The sequence below is a fragment of the Acinonyx jubatus genome, chromosome C1, assembly GCF_027475565.1.
Source record: "Acinonyx jubatus isolate Ajub_Pintada_27869175 chromosome C1, VMU_Ajub_asm_v1.0, whole genome shotgun sequence".
NCBI lineage: Eukaryota > Metazoa > Chordata > Mammalia > Carnivora > Felidae > Acinonyx > Acinonyx jubatus.
The window spans coordinates 145,034,624-145,053,870 of record NC_069381.1 but is presented as its reverse complement, the minus strand read 5'-3'; the positions used below and the strand labels follow the sequence as shown (position 1 = coordinate 145,053,870).

At 39.3% G+C, this 19,247-nt stretch overlaps 1 protein-coding gene across 4 annotated transcripts in view; it reads left to right on the top strand.

The window, feature by feature from the left end:
- ACVR1 (activin A receptor type 1) overlaps nt 1-19,005 on the top strand; it is a 140,070-nt gene extending 121,065 nt beyond the window's left edge. For all 4 annotated transcript variants that reach the window (XM_027055725.2, XM_015076695.3, XM_015076687.3 and 1 more), the window contains 2 exons: nt 16,942-17,072; nt 17,785-19,005. In XM_027055725.2, the coding sequence (XP_026911526.1) occupies nt 16,942-17,072; nt 17,785-17,919 (266 nt within the window). In that variant the 3' untranslated portion in view covers nt 17,920-19,005. The remainder of the gene's footprint in view (nt 1-16,941; nt 17,073-17,784) is intronic.
- The last annotated feature ends 242 nt before the right edge of the window (nt 19,006-19,247 follow it).

Here is a 19,247-nt window from a genome sequence, read left to right as displayed (position 1 = left end):
CTGACACCCAGATGGGTGAAGGAGCACTGTGGTGGCCCATGAGCAGGATCCCATGGAGACATAATGAGCTTTTCCCACAGTTTTTCTCCCAAGGCTTTTGCAGGGGCTGATGGGATATGGTGGATGGCTAGCAGGGGAGGATTCCAAGCACAGATACCTGTAGGTCCCAGAGACAGCTGTTAAAAGGGGAACAAAATGGTACACTAAGGCTTTGGTAGGGGGGGATCACAAAGGTGGCTTTCTTTCCAGAGGGTGGTTTAAATGCAACTGTGGCATTTCATGCTTTTTGGAGCACTGTCTAGGACATTCTTCTTGGTCTGTGTATCAGCTTTGTGATGTGTGAAGGTGTTGGAACCAAGGCATAGCAATTAAGGGGTTTACTCAGAACCGTGCAACAAATGAATGGTAGGGATATTGGTTGGTAAAGATATATTTGCCCCACAGAATAGAAAAGTTCCAAATAGGCATATGCCCAGGGGAAAAAAAAATTAGCGTATAAATCAGATACATATGCCACGGGTTGTGGGAGAGTAGGTTATGAATAATTCCTGATTCCTTTCTTGTTCTTTGAGTCATGCCAGCCACCTTTCATGGGAAAGCAGGGCCTGGCTCAGTTCATCCTTCCTCGACTACTGTTTCCCATGCTCCTGTTCTCCTGCATTCCTGTGCCCTTTGTTGTGCACACCACTCATGTGCCACTCAAAGTACTTTGCAATTTTAGTCACTTTTCTTGCTGTCTTCTGCTGGCTCATAATTTGGCACTTGTTCATCGAGTGCTATCTATAAAGGGACTTAAGAGTTCACTTTTTGCCCAACTTCCCACCTTGACAACACATCATTTTAGTCTGCCCTTGACCTCTTGCTCTCCCTACCACTATGTGCACCTGACTTCAGCCACAGGGAATTCTCCATCTTTGCAATGGGTAGGATCCTTTGTAACCCTTTGTCTTCATCGCCGCCGCCACCACCACCACCACCACCACCACCACCACCACCCCCTGCCATGAATGTCCCCTGTTAGGCCATGTTTCTCATCCCCATCCTCTTCCCTGCCTTGCAAACTGCTGATATTTCTAGGTCTGCCCGAGCCCTAGCTCTTGGAAAGCCTACTGATGGCACCCAGTTACATTTGGTACTGAAGCCACACAGCTGTTTTTTTCCTCTAAGACTGGTTGAGTACCATTTCCCTGCATCTTCTCCATGCTCTTACTGCTAATGCTAATTTGTAATTTCTCTTATTTCCCTTTCCCCTTATTCTGGGCCTCACTGCCAGCACTGCATCTTTTTTATTTTTGTATCCCCAGTGCCAAGCACAACCTCTGACTCAATAACCATTTTGATCCCTTAAACTATGCGTGCCGATTTAGGAACTGGCATGTACAAATATATTCTGAAAGGCAAAGATAGTGGGTGAAAAACATCTTTGAGCTTTTACAAGATTTCCATTATCCGAGGAAAGAAGGGCTTGTCCCCATCTTACACTGGATTTTGAGTTCCTCGACAGTCAAGAGCATGTCTTGCACTTTTATCATCCTCAACATTTAATATGGTGTTCTACACATAGTAGGTACGTAATGTACTTTCTATTCATTGAAATGGTTGCTTTCTTTGACCAGAGGAGTTCCACGTGACTGCCAGAGTTTAATCCCAGATTTATTTGGCACTGGTCATGCTTCTCCACAATGAGATGGAGAAACCATCCACAATTGACCAGTGGTTGAAGAAAGAGAGGTGTGACTAAATCCCAGGCATAATCAATTAAATGATCTTTTTAAATTTGATTCTTTTTGTTAAAACATGGGACAGTTAATGAGATTAAAGCATGGGGAATATAAACAGGAGGGAACACTTCAGCTTTGCATAATGAAGTTTGTTGTTTGGGATCAGTAGATCCCGTGTTTAAAAAATTCACCTATGCTTTTTTCTTCTGCCTTTATAGAAAAGGTCCACTTAGCCCTTCCCAAGCTAACCAGGCAAATTATCCCAAATAGCTGGCTAAGCAAATGCAAACAGTTATACTATTATGCTAGATTAAAAAAAAAAAATAGAATAAATGTTAAAAAAAGATTTGTTTAAAGGGGCGTCTGGGTGGCTCAGTTGGTTAAACATCCGACTTCAGCTCAGGTCATGATCTCACAGTTGGTGGGTTCCAGCCCTGCATCGGGCTCTATGTTGACAGCTCAGAGCCTGGAGCCTGCTTTGGATTGTTTGTTTGTCTCCCTCTCTGTCTGGCCCTCCCCCACTCAGTCTCAGTCTTTTGAAAATAAATAAATAAATGTTAAAAAAAAAATAATGAAGTAGGCTAACTGTATTCTCCTTCAGAGAAGTGGACAGACCAGTAAAGGACCCATCTCTTACTATGGCCTATAAATTCATGTGGCCCCTAAAAAAAGTATAAATGACCTTACATGTCCAGTTGTATGATATGTCTTAGTACTAGAAGAAAATAGTTTTGTTTGAAAGCTTCATGGGATCTTCCCAAGAGGGGGGAGGTAAGGCCTTTGAGATGGGCTGTCACAAATCCTCCGAAACTGGTGGTTTATGTTTTGCCTTGAAAAGCTTTAATCCATTGAATAATATAGTTTACAAATGCAATTGTGCAATGTGGATAACTTACCTAGATTTAAGCGATCTCACCCAGAAATTTATTTTTACATTACTGAAAACATGGAATATGGTATAAATTAACTTAGTCAAATCTGTGAAGTTTAAGAAAATCCATATGATTTCTTAAACATATTCCTATTATCATGGCTAACCTTGTGCATCAACAGTGTATATTTTTATAGGGTTTGTGAAATGGATTCTTGCACTTAATTTCTCTGAGCAGTGAAAAGGAGATTGAAGATTTTCAGGTGGCTTGTAGGAATTAGAACACTGTGAGCAAAGTTATAATTCAGTTTTTCTTTTTCTCAAACAACCTGTTAGGTATTTAGGAACAGAAGAAAGTGACATGGAGAGAGGAGGAGGGCAATAGACCAAGTAGTCCCCTGTCCTCATTGTCAAAGCCTTTGATGGTGCAAGAAAAATGATTTCCTTGGTTTCTTCTCTTTAAAGGGAAGAATCCATTTTCTAATTCTAAGTGATGAAGTTTTAAATTTCTCTATTTGTAAAATTACATCAATTTCTTTCACAAAGAAGAGTAGTTTTTCTGGGAAAAAGGGCTTCGAAGGCATTGGAAGCCATGCCGGGGTAGAAGGTAAGCTGAAATGAACCACTGCCATACTGGTTTAGGGAAGGGGAGAGTTCATCCTTTTGTCATTCTTCTGTCTTTCCAAATGACTGTCTTTTCTCTACATTTTCTTTTGTGCCTTCAGTCTGAGAGTAAATAATAGAGCCATCAAGCACACAACTGTGTCTGGCAGTTTGAGGTTGCTCATTGACTATAGAGTGAATGAGGAAATGAATATTTCATATTGTTTGCATTCTTCCAATGGGGGGAATTATTTCATAGCAGTGATTTCCCCCCTAAGCATCTCATAACCAACAGGAATATCTTGATGATGGTTGTGGATTAGCTACGTATTTCTATTTGTGGTCTGAAACCACTAGATTCATGTACTTCTTTCAGAGGCCTTGTCTCTTTTTTTTTTTTTAATTCAAGTATAGTGGACAATGTTACTTTAGTTTTAGGGTTACACCATAGTGGGTTTCGCAACTTTCTTCATTATTTCATGCTCACCACAAGTGTAGCTACCTTCTGTCACCATACAGCACCACTCATCCTCCCTGACATTCATTCCATTAACTAGAACCTTGTGCCTCCCACTCGCCTTCATCCCTTTATGTCCACTTTCCCAACTATTTTCCTGCTACAGCCACCAGTTCTGTGTTTACGGGTCTGTTTCTGCTTTTTGTTCGTTCTCTTTTTCCACATAAATGAAATCCTCTATATTGTCACAAATGGCAAGATCTCATTCTTTTTTTATGGCTTAGTAGTCTTCCAGAGAGAAGGGCTGGGAGAGGTGTGTATAATACATCTTTATCCATTCATCTATTGAGGGGCACAGGTTGCTTCTGTATCTTGGCTATTCTAGATAATGCTGCAATAAACATAGGGGTGCGTATATCTTTTTGAATTAGTGTTTTCTTTTTCTTGGGGTAAATACCCAATTGTGGAATTACTGGATCATATGACATCTTTTTCATATTGGGGGTAACCTCCCTACTGTTTTCCACAGTGGTTGCACCAACAAATTCCCAGCAACAATGCACAAGGGTCCCTTTTTCTCCACATCCTTGCCAATATTTGTTATTGATCCTAGCCCTTCTGACACGTGTCAGGTGCTATCTAACTGTAGTTTTGATTTTCATTTCACTGATTAGTGATGTTGTGCATCGTTTCATGTGTGTTAGGTATCTGGATGTCTTTGGAAACATGTCAGTTGAAGTCCTCTGCCCATTTTTAATTGGGTTGTTGTTAGTTTTGGTGTTGGCTAAGTTCTTTATATATTTTAGACATTAACCCCTACTATATATATCATTTGTAAATGTCTTCTCCCATTCACTGGGTTGTCTTTTGTTTTGTTGATGGTCTCCTTCTCTGTGCAAAATATTTTATGTAGTCCCAATAATTTTTCCTTTCATTTTTTTTTAAATTTTTTTTCAACGTTTTTTATTTATTTTTGGGACAGAGACAGACAGAGCATGAACAGGGGAGGGGCAGAGAGAGAGGGAGACACAGAATCGGAAACAGGCTCCAGGCTCCGAGCCATCAGCCCAGAGCCTGACTCGGGGCTCGAACTCACGGACCGCGAGATCGTGACCTGGCTGAAGTCGGACGCCTAACCGACTGCGCCACCCAGGCGCCCCTTTCCTTTCATTTTTATAGCCTGAGGAAACCTATCCAGGAAAATGTTGCTAAGGCTGGTGTCCAAGAGATTAGGGAGTTTTATGGTTTCAGGTCTTACAGTCAGGTCTTTAATTCATTTTACTTTTGTGTATAGTGAAAGAAAGTGGTCCAGTTTTCCCAACAACTGAGGAGAATGTCTTTTTCCCATGATATATTCTTGTCTGCTTTGTCTCTGGGCTGTCTGGTTCTATCCATCTATATGTTTATTTTTGTGCCAGTACCATTCTATTTTGATTACTATAACTTTGTAATAGGTCTTGAAACTTAAGATTGTGATACCTCCAGCCTTGTTCTTCTTAAGATTGCTGTGGCTATTCCTGGTCTTTTTTGGTTCCATACATATTTTAGGACTGTTTGTTCCAGTTCTGTGATAAATGCTATTGTTATTTTGATGGGGATTGTATTGAATCTGTACGTTGCTTTGGGTAGTATGGACATTTTAATAATATTCTTACAATCCACGAGAATGATAGGTTTCTTTATGTCATCGTCAATCTTGTAGCTTTTAGAGTACAGGTCTTTCACCTTCTTGGTTAAGTTTATTCTTGGTATTTTATTCTTTTTGGTGGAACTGTAAATGGAATTGTTTTATTTCTTTTTCTGCCTCTTTGTTATTAGTGTATAAAAAAGTGCAACAGATTTCTGTAAATGAGTTTTGTATCTTGCGACTTTACTGAATTCATTTGTCCATTCTAATAGCTTTTTTGAAGGAGTCTTTAGGGTTTTCTATGGAGTCCTTGGGATTTTCTGTGTGTAGTAGGTCAACAGCAAATAGTGACAGTTTTTTTTTTTTCTTACCAATTTGTTTGCCTTTCTTTTTTTTTTTTTTTGGTACTTCTAGTATTTTGAATAAAGGTGGTAAGAGTGAACATCTTTGTCTCATTCCTGATCTTAAAAAAAAAGTTTTCCCTTAATTCTGAGTTTGTAATATATAGCCTATATTATGTTGTGGTACAATCCCTCTAAACCTAAAAAACAAACAAAAAAAATCTAAATAATGAACAGATGTTGAATTTTGTCAAGTGCTTTTTCTGCATCTATTGAGATGATTATTTGATTTTCATCGTTTGCTATTGTGGTGTATGACTTTGGTTATGAATATTTAACCATCATTTCATCCCTGAAATAAGTTCAACTTGATTGTGGTGAATGATCCTTTTAATGTATTTTTGAAAACAGTTAATATTTTCAGGATTTTTCATCTATTTTTATCAGGAATGTTGGCCTATAGTTTTTTTGTTTTTGTTTGTTTGACTGGTTTTGGTATCAAGGTAATGCTGGCTTCGTAGAGTGTATTTAGAAGCTTCCCTCCTCTTATTTTTGGGGGGAATAGCTTGAGGAGAAGAGATATTAACTCTTTGAATGGTAGCATTCACTGGTGAATCTGTCTGGTCTTGGACTTTTGTTTTCTGGGACTCTGTAGTGATTCACTTTCAATACTAGTAATTGGTCTGTTTTGGTTCCTATTTGTTTCAGTCTTGGAAGATTGTAGGTTTCTAGGACTTAAGTTTGTTGGCACATAATTTTTCACAGTAATCTCTTTGATCCTTTGTATTTCTGTGGTCTGTTTTTATTTCTTTCACTTATTTATTTGGGTCCTCTCTTTTGCTTGATGAGTCTGGGTAAAGGGTTATTAATTTCCTTGATATTTCATAGAAACAGCTCTTGGTTTCATTGATCTTTTATTTTCTAGGTCTTCTCTAATTGTCACTGTTTCCTTCCTTTTACTAACTTTGGGTTAATTCTTTTCTGGTTTCTTGAATTAGGCCTGTATTACCATATACTTCCTTCTTATAACTGCTTTTGCAGTGTCCCAAAGATTTGGGACCATTGTGCTTTCATTTTTGCCTCCACGTGTTTTTGTATTTCCTTTTGATTTCTTTGTTGGTCTGTTCATTCATTAGTAGTATGTTCAGGCTCCACCTGTTTTGTTTTTCCACAGTTTTTGTTTTTTTGTGATTTTGTGTTTCTATTCAGAAAAGAATCTTGGTATGATTTCAATCTACCTAAATGTATTGAGACTTTTGGGCTGAAATGTGATCTTCCCTAGAGAATGTTCCATGTGTGCTTGAAAAGAATGTGTACTCTGTTGTGTTTGGATGGAATATTCTATACCTGTTAAGTAAATTTTGTCTAATACATCATTCAGAGCCACTGTTTCCTTGTTGATTTTCTGCCTGGAATATCTATCCATCCATCGATGTAAGTGGGGTATTAAATCCTGTACTATTAGGGTATTACTGTCAATTTCTCCCTTATGTCTGTTAATATTTGCATTAGATGCTCCAGTATTGGGTACATCTACATTTACAATTGTTACATTCTTTTTTTTTTTTTTTCCATGTTGAGAGAGATTGAGACACAGAGTGTGAGTGGGGCAGAGAGAGAGGGAGACACAGAATCCAGAGCAGTCTCCAGGCTCTGAGCTGTTAGCACAGAACCTGACCGGGGGCTCAAACTCACAAACCAGGGGGGTCACGACCTAAGCTGAAGTCAGATGCTCAACCAAGCCCCACCAGGCCACCCAGGTGCCCCAACAATTGTTAACTCTTGGATTGATCCTTCTGTCATTATGCAATGCTCTTCTTTGTTGTTACAGTCTTTGTTTTAAAATCTATTTTGTCTGATAGAAGTATTACTTCCCAGGCACTTTTTAAAAAATATTTTTGGCTTTCGTTTGCATGGAATCTCTCTTTCCAGCCCAGCCCTTCACATTTGGTCTGTGTCTTTAGGTCAAAAGTGAGTCTCTTGTAGGCATCATATAGATCGGACTTGCTTTTTTGATCCATATCTTTTGATTGGAATAGTTAGACCATTTACATTTGAAGTAATTGCTGAGAGGGGATGAGTTAAGATGGCAGAAAAGTAGGGGGACCTGGGCTTTTCTCATTCCTCAAACACAGCTATATTGAGATCAGATCCTTGGAGCACCCAGGAAATTGATCTGCAGAGTGGCAGAAGGATCTCCACAGTGGGAGGGAGATAGCGTGGCAGGTGTGAGGTACATGGAAGTGAACTGAGAGAAAAACAGCAGTGCTGCAGAGGGGGAGAGAAAGAGGAGTTGATAAAGTATAGCACTGAGTTTGCACAAGAGGAAAACATCTCTGGATCATAGACTGGGGAGCAAGAAGTACTAACACAGGTTTTTTTGTTTTGTTTTCATTTGTTTTTTGCTAGCAGCATTTGGAGCTCAAACTCTGAGGTTCTGGTGGTGCATGACTTTCTCCAGAATGGAGCTGTGGCACGTGCTCCTGGGGATAAGGGAATTGGCCCCTCAGTGCATAGCATGATGTAGGGATCTCCTGGGTTCATTGGGAGAGAACATTACCCTTCCTGGAGTACTTTTGGAAGAGGGTATATTGCCTCCCCAAGGACAAAAGACACTGCAGGCACCAGCCAAAAGCCTTTCATCAGCAGGAGACAGAGGTGCACCCAGAGGGAATATGAACTTTGCTGCGTTTAGTTGTGCTACACCACAGATTCCATGCACTGTGCTGGTGTGGGATGGTTTTTCAGGGACAGGCCTTCAGACACTGTGGAGAGGCTCTACTTCAGAGGAGAGGGTTGGATCCATGAGGTGCTGGGTCCTTTAAGGCTTTGGGTTTTGATCCTAGCAGTGACCTTATGGCACAGGGTGAGCTGACTGGCCTACCTATTCTGTGAGGACTGAACAGTCTGGGAACATGAGATTGGGGTGACTCCATTTTTCCCGCAACACAGTGGGACTTAAGAGAGCAACACAGTATGGCTCCTAATGGAGGCAGGACCTGCTTACACCAAACCCCACCCCCTGTGTCTGGCAACTGCTTGTTTACTGGGGCAAGACTGAGCCAAAACAGAAGGCCTCTCCTCCAGAAGATCAGGACAGCCAGCACCCTGCATGCACCAAGTGTACTGAAAATCGAGCACTTCAAAACGATACCTGTAGTTCTGGTGGAAATAGAAAAAAGAAAAATTAAGCCTGGCTCTATTTTTTCTTTCAGAATCAGGCTCATAGTTTTTTTTTCATTTCCTTTTCTCTTTTTTGGATTCTCTTTTTAATTCTCTTTTTTTCTTTCCTTCTTTTTCCTTTCTTTTTGGAATTAGCCCTATAACTTTTCGATTCTCTGGTTGGTTTTTTTTGTTCCCTTTTTCTTTTTTTGGGGGGATCAGGCTTCCCCCAGCCTTTTTCCCAGGCTTATTTCAACAACAACAACAAAATCAAAGCACACCTAGTTAAAAGGCCAAACACTCCCCACTGCAAGCAAGGAGGAGCTTGCTGAGGACTGATCAGTGGGAATGAGCAGCCAAAATACAGTAATAGAGTATACACCACACACACCAGAAACACTTCAAGTGCCAGGCCCAGGACAGTGTATGATCCCTTTTAATGCAGTACTCTCAGGTGCAGGAAACATATAACAAGTTTTTAAAACATGCAAAAGACAGAAACTTAGCCAAAATGACAAGATGAAGAAGGTTTCCCCAAAAGAAAGGTCAAGAAGCAATTGCAACCAGGGACTTGCTCAAAACAGATATAAGCAATATATCTGGACAAGAGTTTAGAACAACAGTCATTAGACTACTAGCTAAGCTTGAAAAAAGCACAGAAGACACCAGAGAAACCCTTACTGCACAGGTCAAAGACCTAAAATCTAGTCAGATTGAGATTTTTAAAAATGCTATAACTGAGATGCAATACTGACTAGATACAGTCCTAATGAAGACTGAAGAAGTAGAAGAGAAAATAGGTGATACAGAAGAAAAAATTATGGAAAATAATGAAGCTGAAAAAAAAGAGGGAAAGGAAATTATTAGATCACAAGGAGAGACTTAGTGATTCCATAAAATGAAACAATATCAACATAATAGGAGTCCCAGAAGAAAAGCAGGAAGAAGGGGAAAAAGGGTTATTTGAACAAATGATAGCTGAGAACTTTCCTAATCTGAGGAAGCAAACAGGTATCCAAGTCCAAGAGGCATAGAGTACTCCCTTCAAGATTAACAAAAACAGGTCAACACCATGACATATAGTGAAAAATTGCAAAATACAAAGAGAATTCTGAAAGCAGCTAGGGACAAATGGGCCTTAACCTACAAGGGTAAACACATAAGGGTAGTAACAGACCAGTCCACTGAAACTTGGCAGGCCAGAAGGGAGTGGCAGGAAATACTTAATGTACCAAATGCGAAAAATACGCAGCCAAGAATTCTTTATCCAGCAAGGCTGTTATTCAGAATAGAAGGAGAGAGAGAATTTCCCCAAATAAAAACTAAAGGAATCTGTGACCACTAAACCAGCACTGCAAGAAATTTAAGAGGGACTCGGAGTGGAGGGGAAAAGAAAGACCATAGCAACAAAGACTAGAAAGGACCAGAGAACATCACTAGAAACACCAACTCTACAAGTAACAAAATGGCATTAAATCCATATCTTTCAGTAATCACTCTGAATGTAGATGGACTAAATGCTTCAATGAAAAGACATAGGTATCAGAATGGATTTTAAAAAATTCATCTATATGCTATATACAAGAGACTCATTTTACACCTAAAGACACCTGCAGATCGAAAGTGAGGGGATGGAGAACCATCTATCCTGCTACTAGATTTTAAAAGAAAGCTGGAGTAGCCATACTTTTATCAAACTGGACTTTAAAACAAAGACTAACAAGAGATGAAGAAGGGCATTATATCATCATTAAGTGTATATCCATCAAGAAGATCTAACAATTATAAATATGCCCTCAATTTGAAAGCACTCAAATATATAAATCAATAACAAACTCATTTAATACAATAGTGGGAGACTTTAATATCCCACTTACAACAATGGACACATCATCTAAGCAGAAAGTTAACAAGGAAGCAATTGGCTTTGAAGGATACTGAACCAGATAACAGATACATTCAGAACATTTCATCCTAAAGCAGAATACACATTCTTCTCAAGTGCATGTAGAATATTCTTCAGAATACATTACAGATGGGGTCACAAATCAGCCTTCAACAGGGGTTGAGGTATGATTGAGATCAGACCATGCATATTTTCAGAACATGATGCATATTTCAGAACACAATGCTATAAAACTTGAAATCAGCCACAAGAAAAAATTTGGAAAGCCCTAAAATACATCGAAGTTAAAGAACATCCTACTAAAGAATGAATTCAAAAACCAGGAAATTAAAGAAATTAAAAATATATGGAAGTAAGTCAAAAAGAAAACATGACAGTCCAAACCCTTTGGGATGCAGTAAAGGCAGCCCTATTAGGAAAGCAATTTCAGGCCTATCTCAAGAAGCAAAAAGGGTCCCAAATACACAAGCTAGCCTTACACGTAAAGGAGCTAGAAAAGGAGTAGCAAATAAAGCTGAAAGCCAGAAGAAGAAGGGAAATTATAAAGATTAGAGCAGAAGTAAATGATATAGAATCAAACAAACAAAAACCCAGTAGAGCACATCAGTGAAACTAAATGGTGGTTCTTTGAAAGAATAAACAAAATTGATAAAGCTCTCACCAGACTTCTCAAAAAAGCAAAAGAGGTTCCAAATAGATATGAATGAAAGAGGACAGATCACAACCAACACCACAGAAATACAAACAATTATAAAAGAATACTATGAAAAATTATATGCCAACAAACTGGGCAATCTGGAAGAAATGGGCTAATTCCTAGAAATTCGCACACTACCAAAATTCAAACAGGAAGAAACAGAAATTTGAACAGACCCATAAGCAGCAAAGAAACTGAATCAGTTATCAAAAATCTCCCAACAAACAAGAGTCTTGGGCCAGATGGCTTCCCAGGGGGAATTCTACCAGACATTTAAGGCAGAGTTAATACCTATTCTTCTCAAGCTGTTCCAAAAAAATAGAAATGGAAGAAAAGCCTCCAAACTCATTCTGTGAAGCATTACCTTGATTCCAAAACCAAAGACCTCACTAAAATGCAGAATTACAGGCCAATATCCCTGATGAAACTAGATGAAAAAGTTCTCAACAGGATCCTAGCACATCAAATTCAACAGTACATTAAAAGAATTATTCACTATGATCAAATGAAATTTATTCCTGGACTGCAGGGCTGGTTCAGTATTCGCAAATCAATCAACGTGATACACCACATTAATAAAAGAATGCATAAGACTCTTATGATCATTTCAATAGATGCAGAAAAAGCATTTGACAAAGTATGGCTTCCATTTATGATAACAACCGTCAACAAAGTAGATTTAGAAGAAACATACATCAACACCATAAAGGCCATATACTAAAGACCCACAGGTAATATCATCCTCAATGGGGAAAAACAGAGCTTTCCCCCTAATGTCAGGAACATGACAAGGATATCCACTCTCACTACTGTTGTTCAGCATAGTACTAGAAGTCCTAGCCTCAGCAATCAGACAACAACAACAACAAAAGGGCATCCAAATTGGCAAACAAGTCAAACTTTCACTCTTTGCAAATGACACAATAATACTCTGTATGGAAAACCTGAAAGACTCCACCCCAAAACTGCTAGAATGGATATGAATTCTCCAAAGTTGTAGGATATAAAATCAATATACAGAAATTGGTTGCATTTCTATACACCAATAATGAAGCAGCAGAAAGAGAAATCAAGGAATGAATCCCATTTACAAATGCACCAAGAACCAGAAGATACCTAGGAATAAACCTAACCAAAGAGGTAAAAGACCTATATGCTGAAAACTGTAAAAAGCTTATGAAATAAATTGGAGAAGACACAAAGAAATGGAAAAACATTCCATGCTCATGGGTTGGAAGAACAAATATTGCTAAAAATGTTGATACTGCCCAAAGCAGTCTGCACATTCAATGCAATCCCTATTAAATAACAATAGTGTTTCTTCACAGAGCTAGAACCAACAATTCTAACATTTGTATGGAACCAGAAAAGACCATGTAATTTTGAAAAAGGCCAAAGTAATTTTGAAAAAGAAAACCAAAGCTGGAGGCATCACAATTCCAGACTTCAAGCTGTATTGCAAAGCTGTACTCATAAAGACAGTATGGTACCGGCACAAAAACACACACATAGATCAATTGAACAGAATGGAGAACCCAGAAAAGGACCCACAAATGTATGGCCAAGTAATATTTGACAAAGCAGGAAAGAATATACAATGAAAAAAAAAAGACAGTCTCTTCATCAAATGGTCATGGGAAATCTGGACAGTGACATGCAGAATGAAACTGGAATTTCTTATACCATACACATAAAAAAATTCAAAATGGATGAAAGACCTAAATAGGAGACAGGAAACCATCAAAATCCCGTAGGAGAAAACAGGCAGCAACCTCTTTGACCTCGGCTATAGCAGCTTCTTACTAGACATGTCTCTGGAGGCGAGGGAATCAAAAGCAAAATGAACAATTGGGATCTCATTAAGATAAAAATCTTCTGCACAGCAAAGGAAATAATCAACAAAACTAAAAGATAACCAAGGTAATAGGAGCAGACAATTGCAAATGACATATTGGATAAAGCATTAGTATCCAAAATCTATAAAGAACAAACTCAACACCCAATAAACAAATAATCCAGTGACAAAATGGGCAGAAGACATGAATAGACATTTTTCCAAAGAAGACATCCAGATGGCTAACAAAAATGAAAATACCCAGCATTACTCATCATCAGAGAAATACAAATCAAAACCACAATGAGACACCACCTCATACCTGTCGGTATGGCTAAAATTAACAACTCAGGAGACAAGAGAGTTTGGCGAGGATGTGGAGAAAAAGAAACTCTTTTGCACCGTTGGTGGGAATGCAAACTGGTGCAGCCACTCTGGAGAATGGTGTGGAGGTTCCTCAAAGTAATTAAAAATAGAACTGTCATATAATCCAGCAATTGTACTATTAGGAACTTATCCTAAGGATACAAAAATGCTGATTCAAAGGGGCACATGCACCCCAATGTTTATAGCAGTGCTATCAACAATAACCAAATTATGGAAAGAGCCCAAATGTCCACCAGCTGATGAATAAAGAGGTCGTCTGTACACACACACACACACACACACACACACAAATATTACTCAGCAATAAAAAAAAAAAAATGAAATCTTGCCCTTACCAACAATGTGGATGGAATGAGAGCATATTATGCTAAGTAAAATAAATCAGAGAAAGACAAATATATGACTTCACTCATGTGGAATTTAAGAAACATAACAGATGAACATAGGGGAAGTGAAGGAAAAATAAGATAAAAACAGAGTGAGGCAAACCGTAAGAGACTCTTAAATAACAGGGAATAAACTGAAGGTTGCTGTAGAGGAGGTAGGTGGGAGAATGGGCTAAATGGGTGGTGGACATTAAGGAGGGCACTTGTTGGGATAAGCATTGGGTGTTCTGTGGACATGATGAATCACTGGGTTATACTCCTGAAACCTTTACTACCCTGTATGCTAACTTGAATTTAAATAAAAATAAAATAAAAGTATTTGCTGATAGGTGTGTACCCATGTCATTTTGTTCATTGCTTTCTGGTTGTTTTTGTTATTCATCTTTTCTTGATCTCTTTCCTTGTGACTGATGACTTTCTTTAGCAATGCTTGGCTTTGTATTTCTTGTGTACTATTATAGGTTTATGTTTTGTATTTACCATGAGATTTATATATGGCATGTTTATAATAATCATCTAGTTTCATAATTTTCTTCTTTTTTCCCTTTTCTTTTCCACCTAAAGAAGCCCTGTTAGCATTTCTTATAAAGTCTATTTAGTAGTGATGAGCTTTAACTTTTGTCTGGGAACTCTTTCCCAGCAAGGTTGTTTAGAATTTAAGGAGCGGGGCGCCTGGGTGGCTCAGTCGGTTAAGCGTCCGACTTCAGCCAGGTCACGATCTCGCGCGCAGTCCGTGAGTTCGAGCCCCGCGTCAGGCTCTGGGCTGATGGCTTGGAGCCTGGAGCCTGTTCCCGATTCTGTGTCTCCCTCTCTCTCTGCCCCTCCCCCGTTCATGCTCTGTCTTTCTCTGTCCCAAAAATAAATAAAAAACGCTGAAAAAAAAATTGAGAGCCATTCTTGACTTTAGACGTTTTTTCCTTTTAGCACTTTGAATATATCTTGCCACTCCTTTCTGGTCTGCAAAATTTCTGAATAATCAGCTGATAGCCTTATGGCATTTCCCTTTTTATGTAACTATTTGCTTCTGTCCTTATCTTTATTCTTTGACATTTTACTTATCATGTGTCATGGTATGGAATTCCTTGGTTTCCATCTTGTTTAGGACTTTTGGTGCTTCTGGACCTAGAAATCTGTTTTCCCCAGATTAGGAAAGTTTTCAGCTATTATTTCTTCAAATAAGTTTTCTGCCCCATTTTTGTTTTCCTTCTGGACCCATATAATGCAGATGTTTTGTGATATTAAGAGATCTCTTAACTTATCCTTATTTTTTTTTCCTTTTTCCTTTTCAGCTTGGCTGCTTTCCAAAAGATAATTGACCATTCTGCATTCTCCAATTTATTGTTGATTCCCTCTAGTATAGATTTCATTTCAGGTATTGTGTCTTCAACTCTGACTGGTTGTTTGTTGAAATTCTTCTTGAGTTTATCCATTTTTCTCTCCAGTTCAGTAGCAACTTTATGGCCATCCCTTTGAACACGTTACGAGGTAGATCGCTTATTTCCATTTCGTTTACTTCTTTCTCTGAGGTATGTTCTTGTTCTTTCTTTTGGAGCATCTTCCTCTGTCTCTTCATTTTGCTTGGCTTTCAGTGTTTCTATGAATTAGGGAGAACAGCTAAACTTGAAGGGATGGTCTATTTTATGGTCCTCCCCTGTGAGACTGTCTCTAGTTACTTTGGTTGGCTGTCCAGAGCTGTGTCTGATCTGTGCTGGGGCTGCCTTGATGGGATGACCAGAGCTGAATTGGTCAGAAGTCTTGGGGCTCTCCTGTCAGAGGATGCCACCTGTGGGTTCCTAGGGTTCTCTGCATGGAGGGCATCCTTGCAGGACAGCTGAAGTGGCTGCAAGCCAGGTTATTCCAGGGTACTCCTACAGAGGGAATCCTGGCAAGGTAAGTGGAGTTAAAGTGTTGTGCTACATGAAGAGGGCACCCTGTTAGGTTAGCTTGCGCTTAAACAGGTATAGAGGCTTGGGGCTCCAGGGTCTTGTGTACTGGTGGTACTCGTAAGTTGTCTGGAGCCTAAGTGGTGTGGATCTGGAGTGTACCTGGGTAATTTAGCCAGAGGGCTGGAGCCATATTAAGCGCTGACCAGGGGTGTCTCAGTGTGTGGTTGCCTTGGTTGGGATGGCTGGGACTGGTGTAGGCTATGAGCCTGGGGCTCACTGAGGCCGTAGCCTGGCAATGGTGCCAAGACCCCACTCCTGTCTTCACTATCAGGGTTGGGGGGCACTTAAGGAGTGGTGTTCATACCAGCGCCTGACTGAGAGAGAGTTCCAGCAGATCCCCTGGCATTTGTTGGAGTTGTAGGGCTAGATCTTTTATATTCTAGTTGATCTTTTAAACTTTGGCATTTTTTTTCTGTACCCCGAGGAGACCAACCTGTTCGTGGTCCCTCGGTACTATCTCTACCCACAGTAGTTCAACAGTGTTGGGGGTGGGGTTCCTTTCATTGCCTTGTCTCCATCTCTCTGGCCATACTCTGTGGTCTTTTGTTGTACAGAAGCTTTTCATTCAGCACTCAGTTCTTCAGGAGGAATTGCTTTATAAATAGGTGTAGATTTGGGGTGTCCATGGAGATGAGGCAGGGTCTTCCTATATCGCCATCTTGTACCAGAATGTTGTCTCTTTTTGATCACCAGAGGAATTTTGTCCTCTGTTACATTTTGGGTATCTTAGAGTTGTTTATATACACTCTTGGAGCATTTTATCAACATTGTAATTACATGAGTAGTAGCCACATTTTCTTCCAACAGAATTCCTAGACAGATTTGGAGGAAGAATAATTACTTATTACCTTGTTCTCCACTTATTCTGTAGCTTTCAGAATCACCATGAAGAGAAGATGTTCAGTACTTTTTCCTATCACATTATAATCTGTGGCACCGATCAGTAAAATCCTAGGGGAAACTTCTGCTCTCTTGCTAACACAATTCTTCTCCATGTGTGCAGGTATTGTGGAGGATTACAAGCCACCATTTTATGATGTGGTTCCCAATGACCCAAGTTTTGAAGATATGAGAAAGGTGGTCTGTGTGGATCAACAGAGGCCAAACATACCCAATAGATGGTTCTCAGACCCGGTAAGAGTGTCAGTTTCTTAGTTCTAAAACTATCTTCACCTTTTTACTAGGTGAAAGTCCAGAGCAAGCAAATAACATAACTCCTGAATGATCTGCCTTATCTATTGCTTTCTCTATTTTATGTAGAAGGGCCTTAGACCTAACTGAGTAGGTTCACAAAATGGTCTCATTGCTGAAAGAGCATTCTGATTGATCTTGCTAATAAATGATAATATTCACAAGAATTTCAACTATTGACTAACTCCAGTAGTTAGGAGACTCATTACTATGCCACTAGCCCTAGGACTGCAGTTTTACAAGTAAAACAAGAGATGAACCTCTTTTCCATCACTGCATATCTGAAACTCCAAACAGAAGCTGTTTGGCTCAAGATTCTTATTGCTTCCCGTTGGGAGCGGCAAATCTGAAACATGGAGAGATGACTCCATCTGCAGATTTCATTATTAACTCGGGTAGCATGATCTCTTTTAGCAAACATAAAACATCAGGGGGTACAGCCCATCCCATGTAATTTACCTCAAAATCAGCTGGTTGAAAGGAGGAGTCCAGAGGCCAGGGTTCATGAAACTGAAAAGGGGCTCCTTATCCAGCAGTCACGGCCTTGATTATTTGTTTAAAGAAAGTGGTGGGAACATCGCTTAACATCCACCCAGTTTCTGGGGCCACTGAAGAGCCACTGTTTTAACTGTGGTGTTTGTTTCTTTCTCCTCAGACATTAACCTCTCTGGCCAAGCTGATGAAGGAATGCTGGTATCAGAACCCATCCGCGAGACTCACAGCTCTGCGGATCAAAAAGACTTTGACCAAAATTGATAATTCCCTAGACAAATTGAAAACGGACTGTTGACATTTTCACGGTGTCAAAAAGGAAGATTTGTCGTTGTCATTGTCCAGCTGGGACCTAATGCTGGCCTGACCGGCCGTCAGAACAGAATCCATCTGTCTCCCTCCGCAAGTGGCTGCTTTGACAAGGCAGACATTCTACCCAGCCGCGTGCGGGGGAGACACCAAAACCACCCTAACCTCGCTCAATGACCGTGAACTGGGCATTTCACAAACTGTTCACACTACAGAGACTAATGTGGGACAGACGCTGTTGCAAAGGTAGGGGAACTGGAGGAACACAGAGAAATCCTAAAAGAGATCTGGGCATTAAGACAGTGGCTTTGCAGATCCTTCACAAGTCTCCTAGACTCTCCCCATGGGAAACTCACGGAGGTGGTGAATTTTTATCAGCAATATTGCCTGTGCTTCTCTTCTTTATTGCACTAGGAATTCTTTGCATTCCTTACTTGCACTGTTACTCTTAATTTTAAAGACCCAACTTGCCAAAACGTTGGCTGCGTACTCCACTGGTCTGTCTTTGGATAATAGGAATTCAATTTGGCAAAACAAAATGTAATGTCAGACTTTGCTGCATTTTACACATGTGCGGATGTTTACAATGATGCTGAACATTAGGAATTGTTTATACACAACTTTGCAAATTATTTATTACTTGTGCACTCAGCAGTTTTTACAAAACTGCTCCGTGCATATGTTAAAGCTTATTTTTATGTGGTCTTATGATTTTATTACTGAAATGTTTTTAACACTATACTCTGAAATGGACATTTTCTTTTATTATCAGTTAAATTCACATTTTTAAGTGCTTCACATTTGTATGTGTGTAGACTGTAACTTTTTTCAGTTCATATGCAGAAATGTATTTAGCCATTACCCATGTGACACCACCGAATATATTACTGATTTAGAAGCAAAGATTTCAGTAGAATTTTAGTCCTGAACGCTGTGGGGAAAATGCATTTTCTTCGGAATTATCCATTATGTGCATTTAAACTCTGCCAGAAAAAAATAACTATTTTGTTTTAATCTACTTTTTGTATTTAGTAGTTATTTGTATAAATTAAATAAAAGGTTTTCAAGTCAAAAAGTGAATTTTTTTTACCATATAAAAAATATCTGCATTCTAGAAAGCATTTTATTATGGGAACAATAGAAGCAAAAAAATGAATTTGTAAACTGAATTTGCTTTTCAAGTCTAGTAACAATTTTGAGGGTCCTAGGAGTATGATTTCCAGCTTGAATTTGGTATCAGAAAATTTGAATCTTGTTTCTTTGTGATTGTTTTTTCTTGGTCTGTGTTCCTAACTGTGAAATGAGAGTAACGGACCT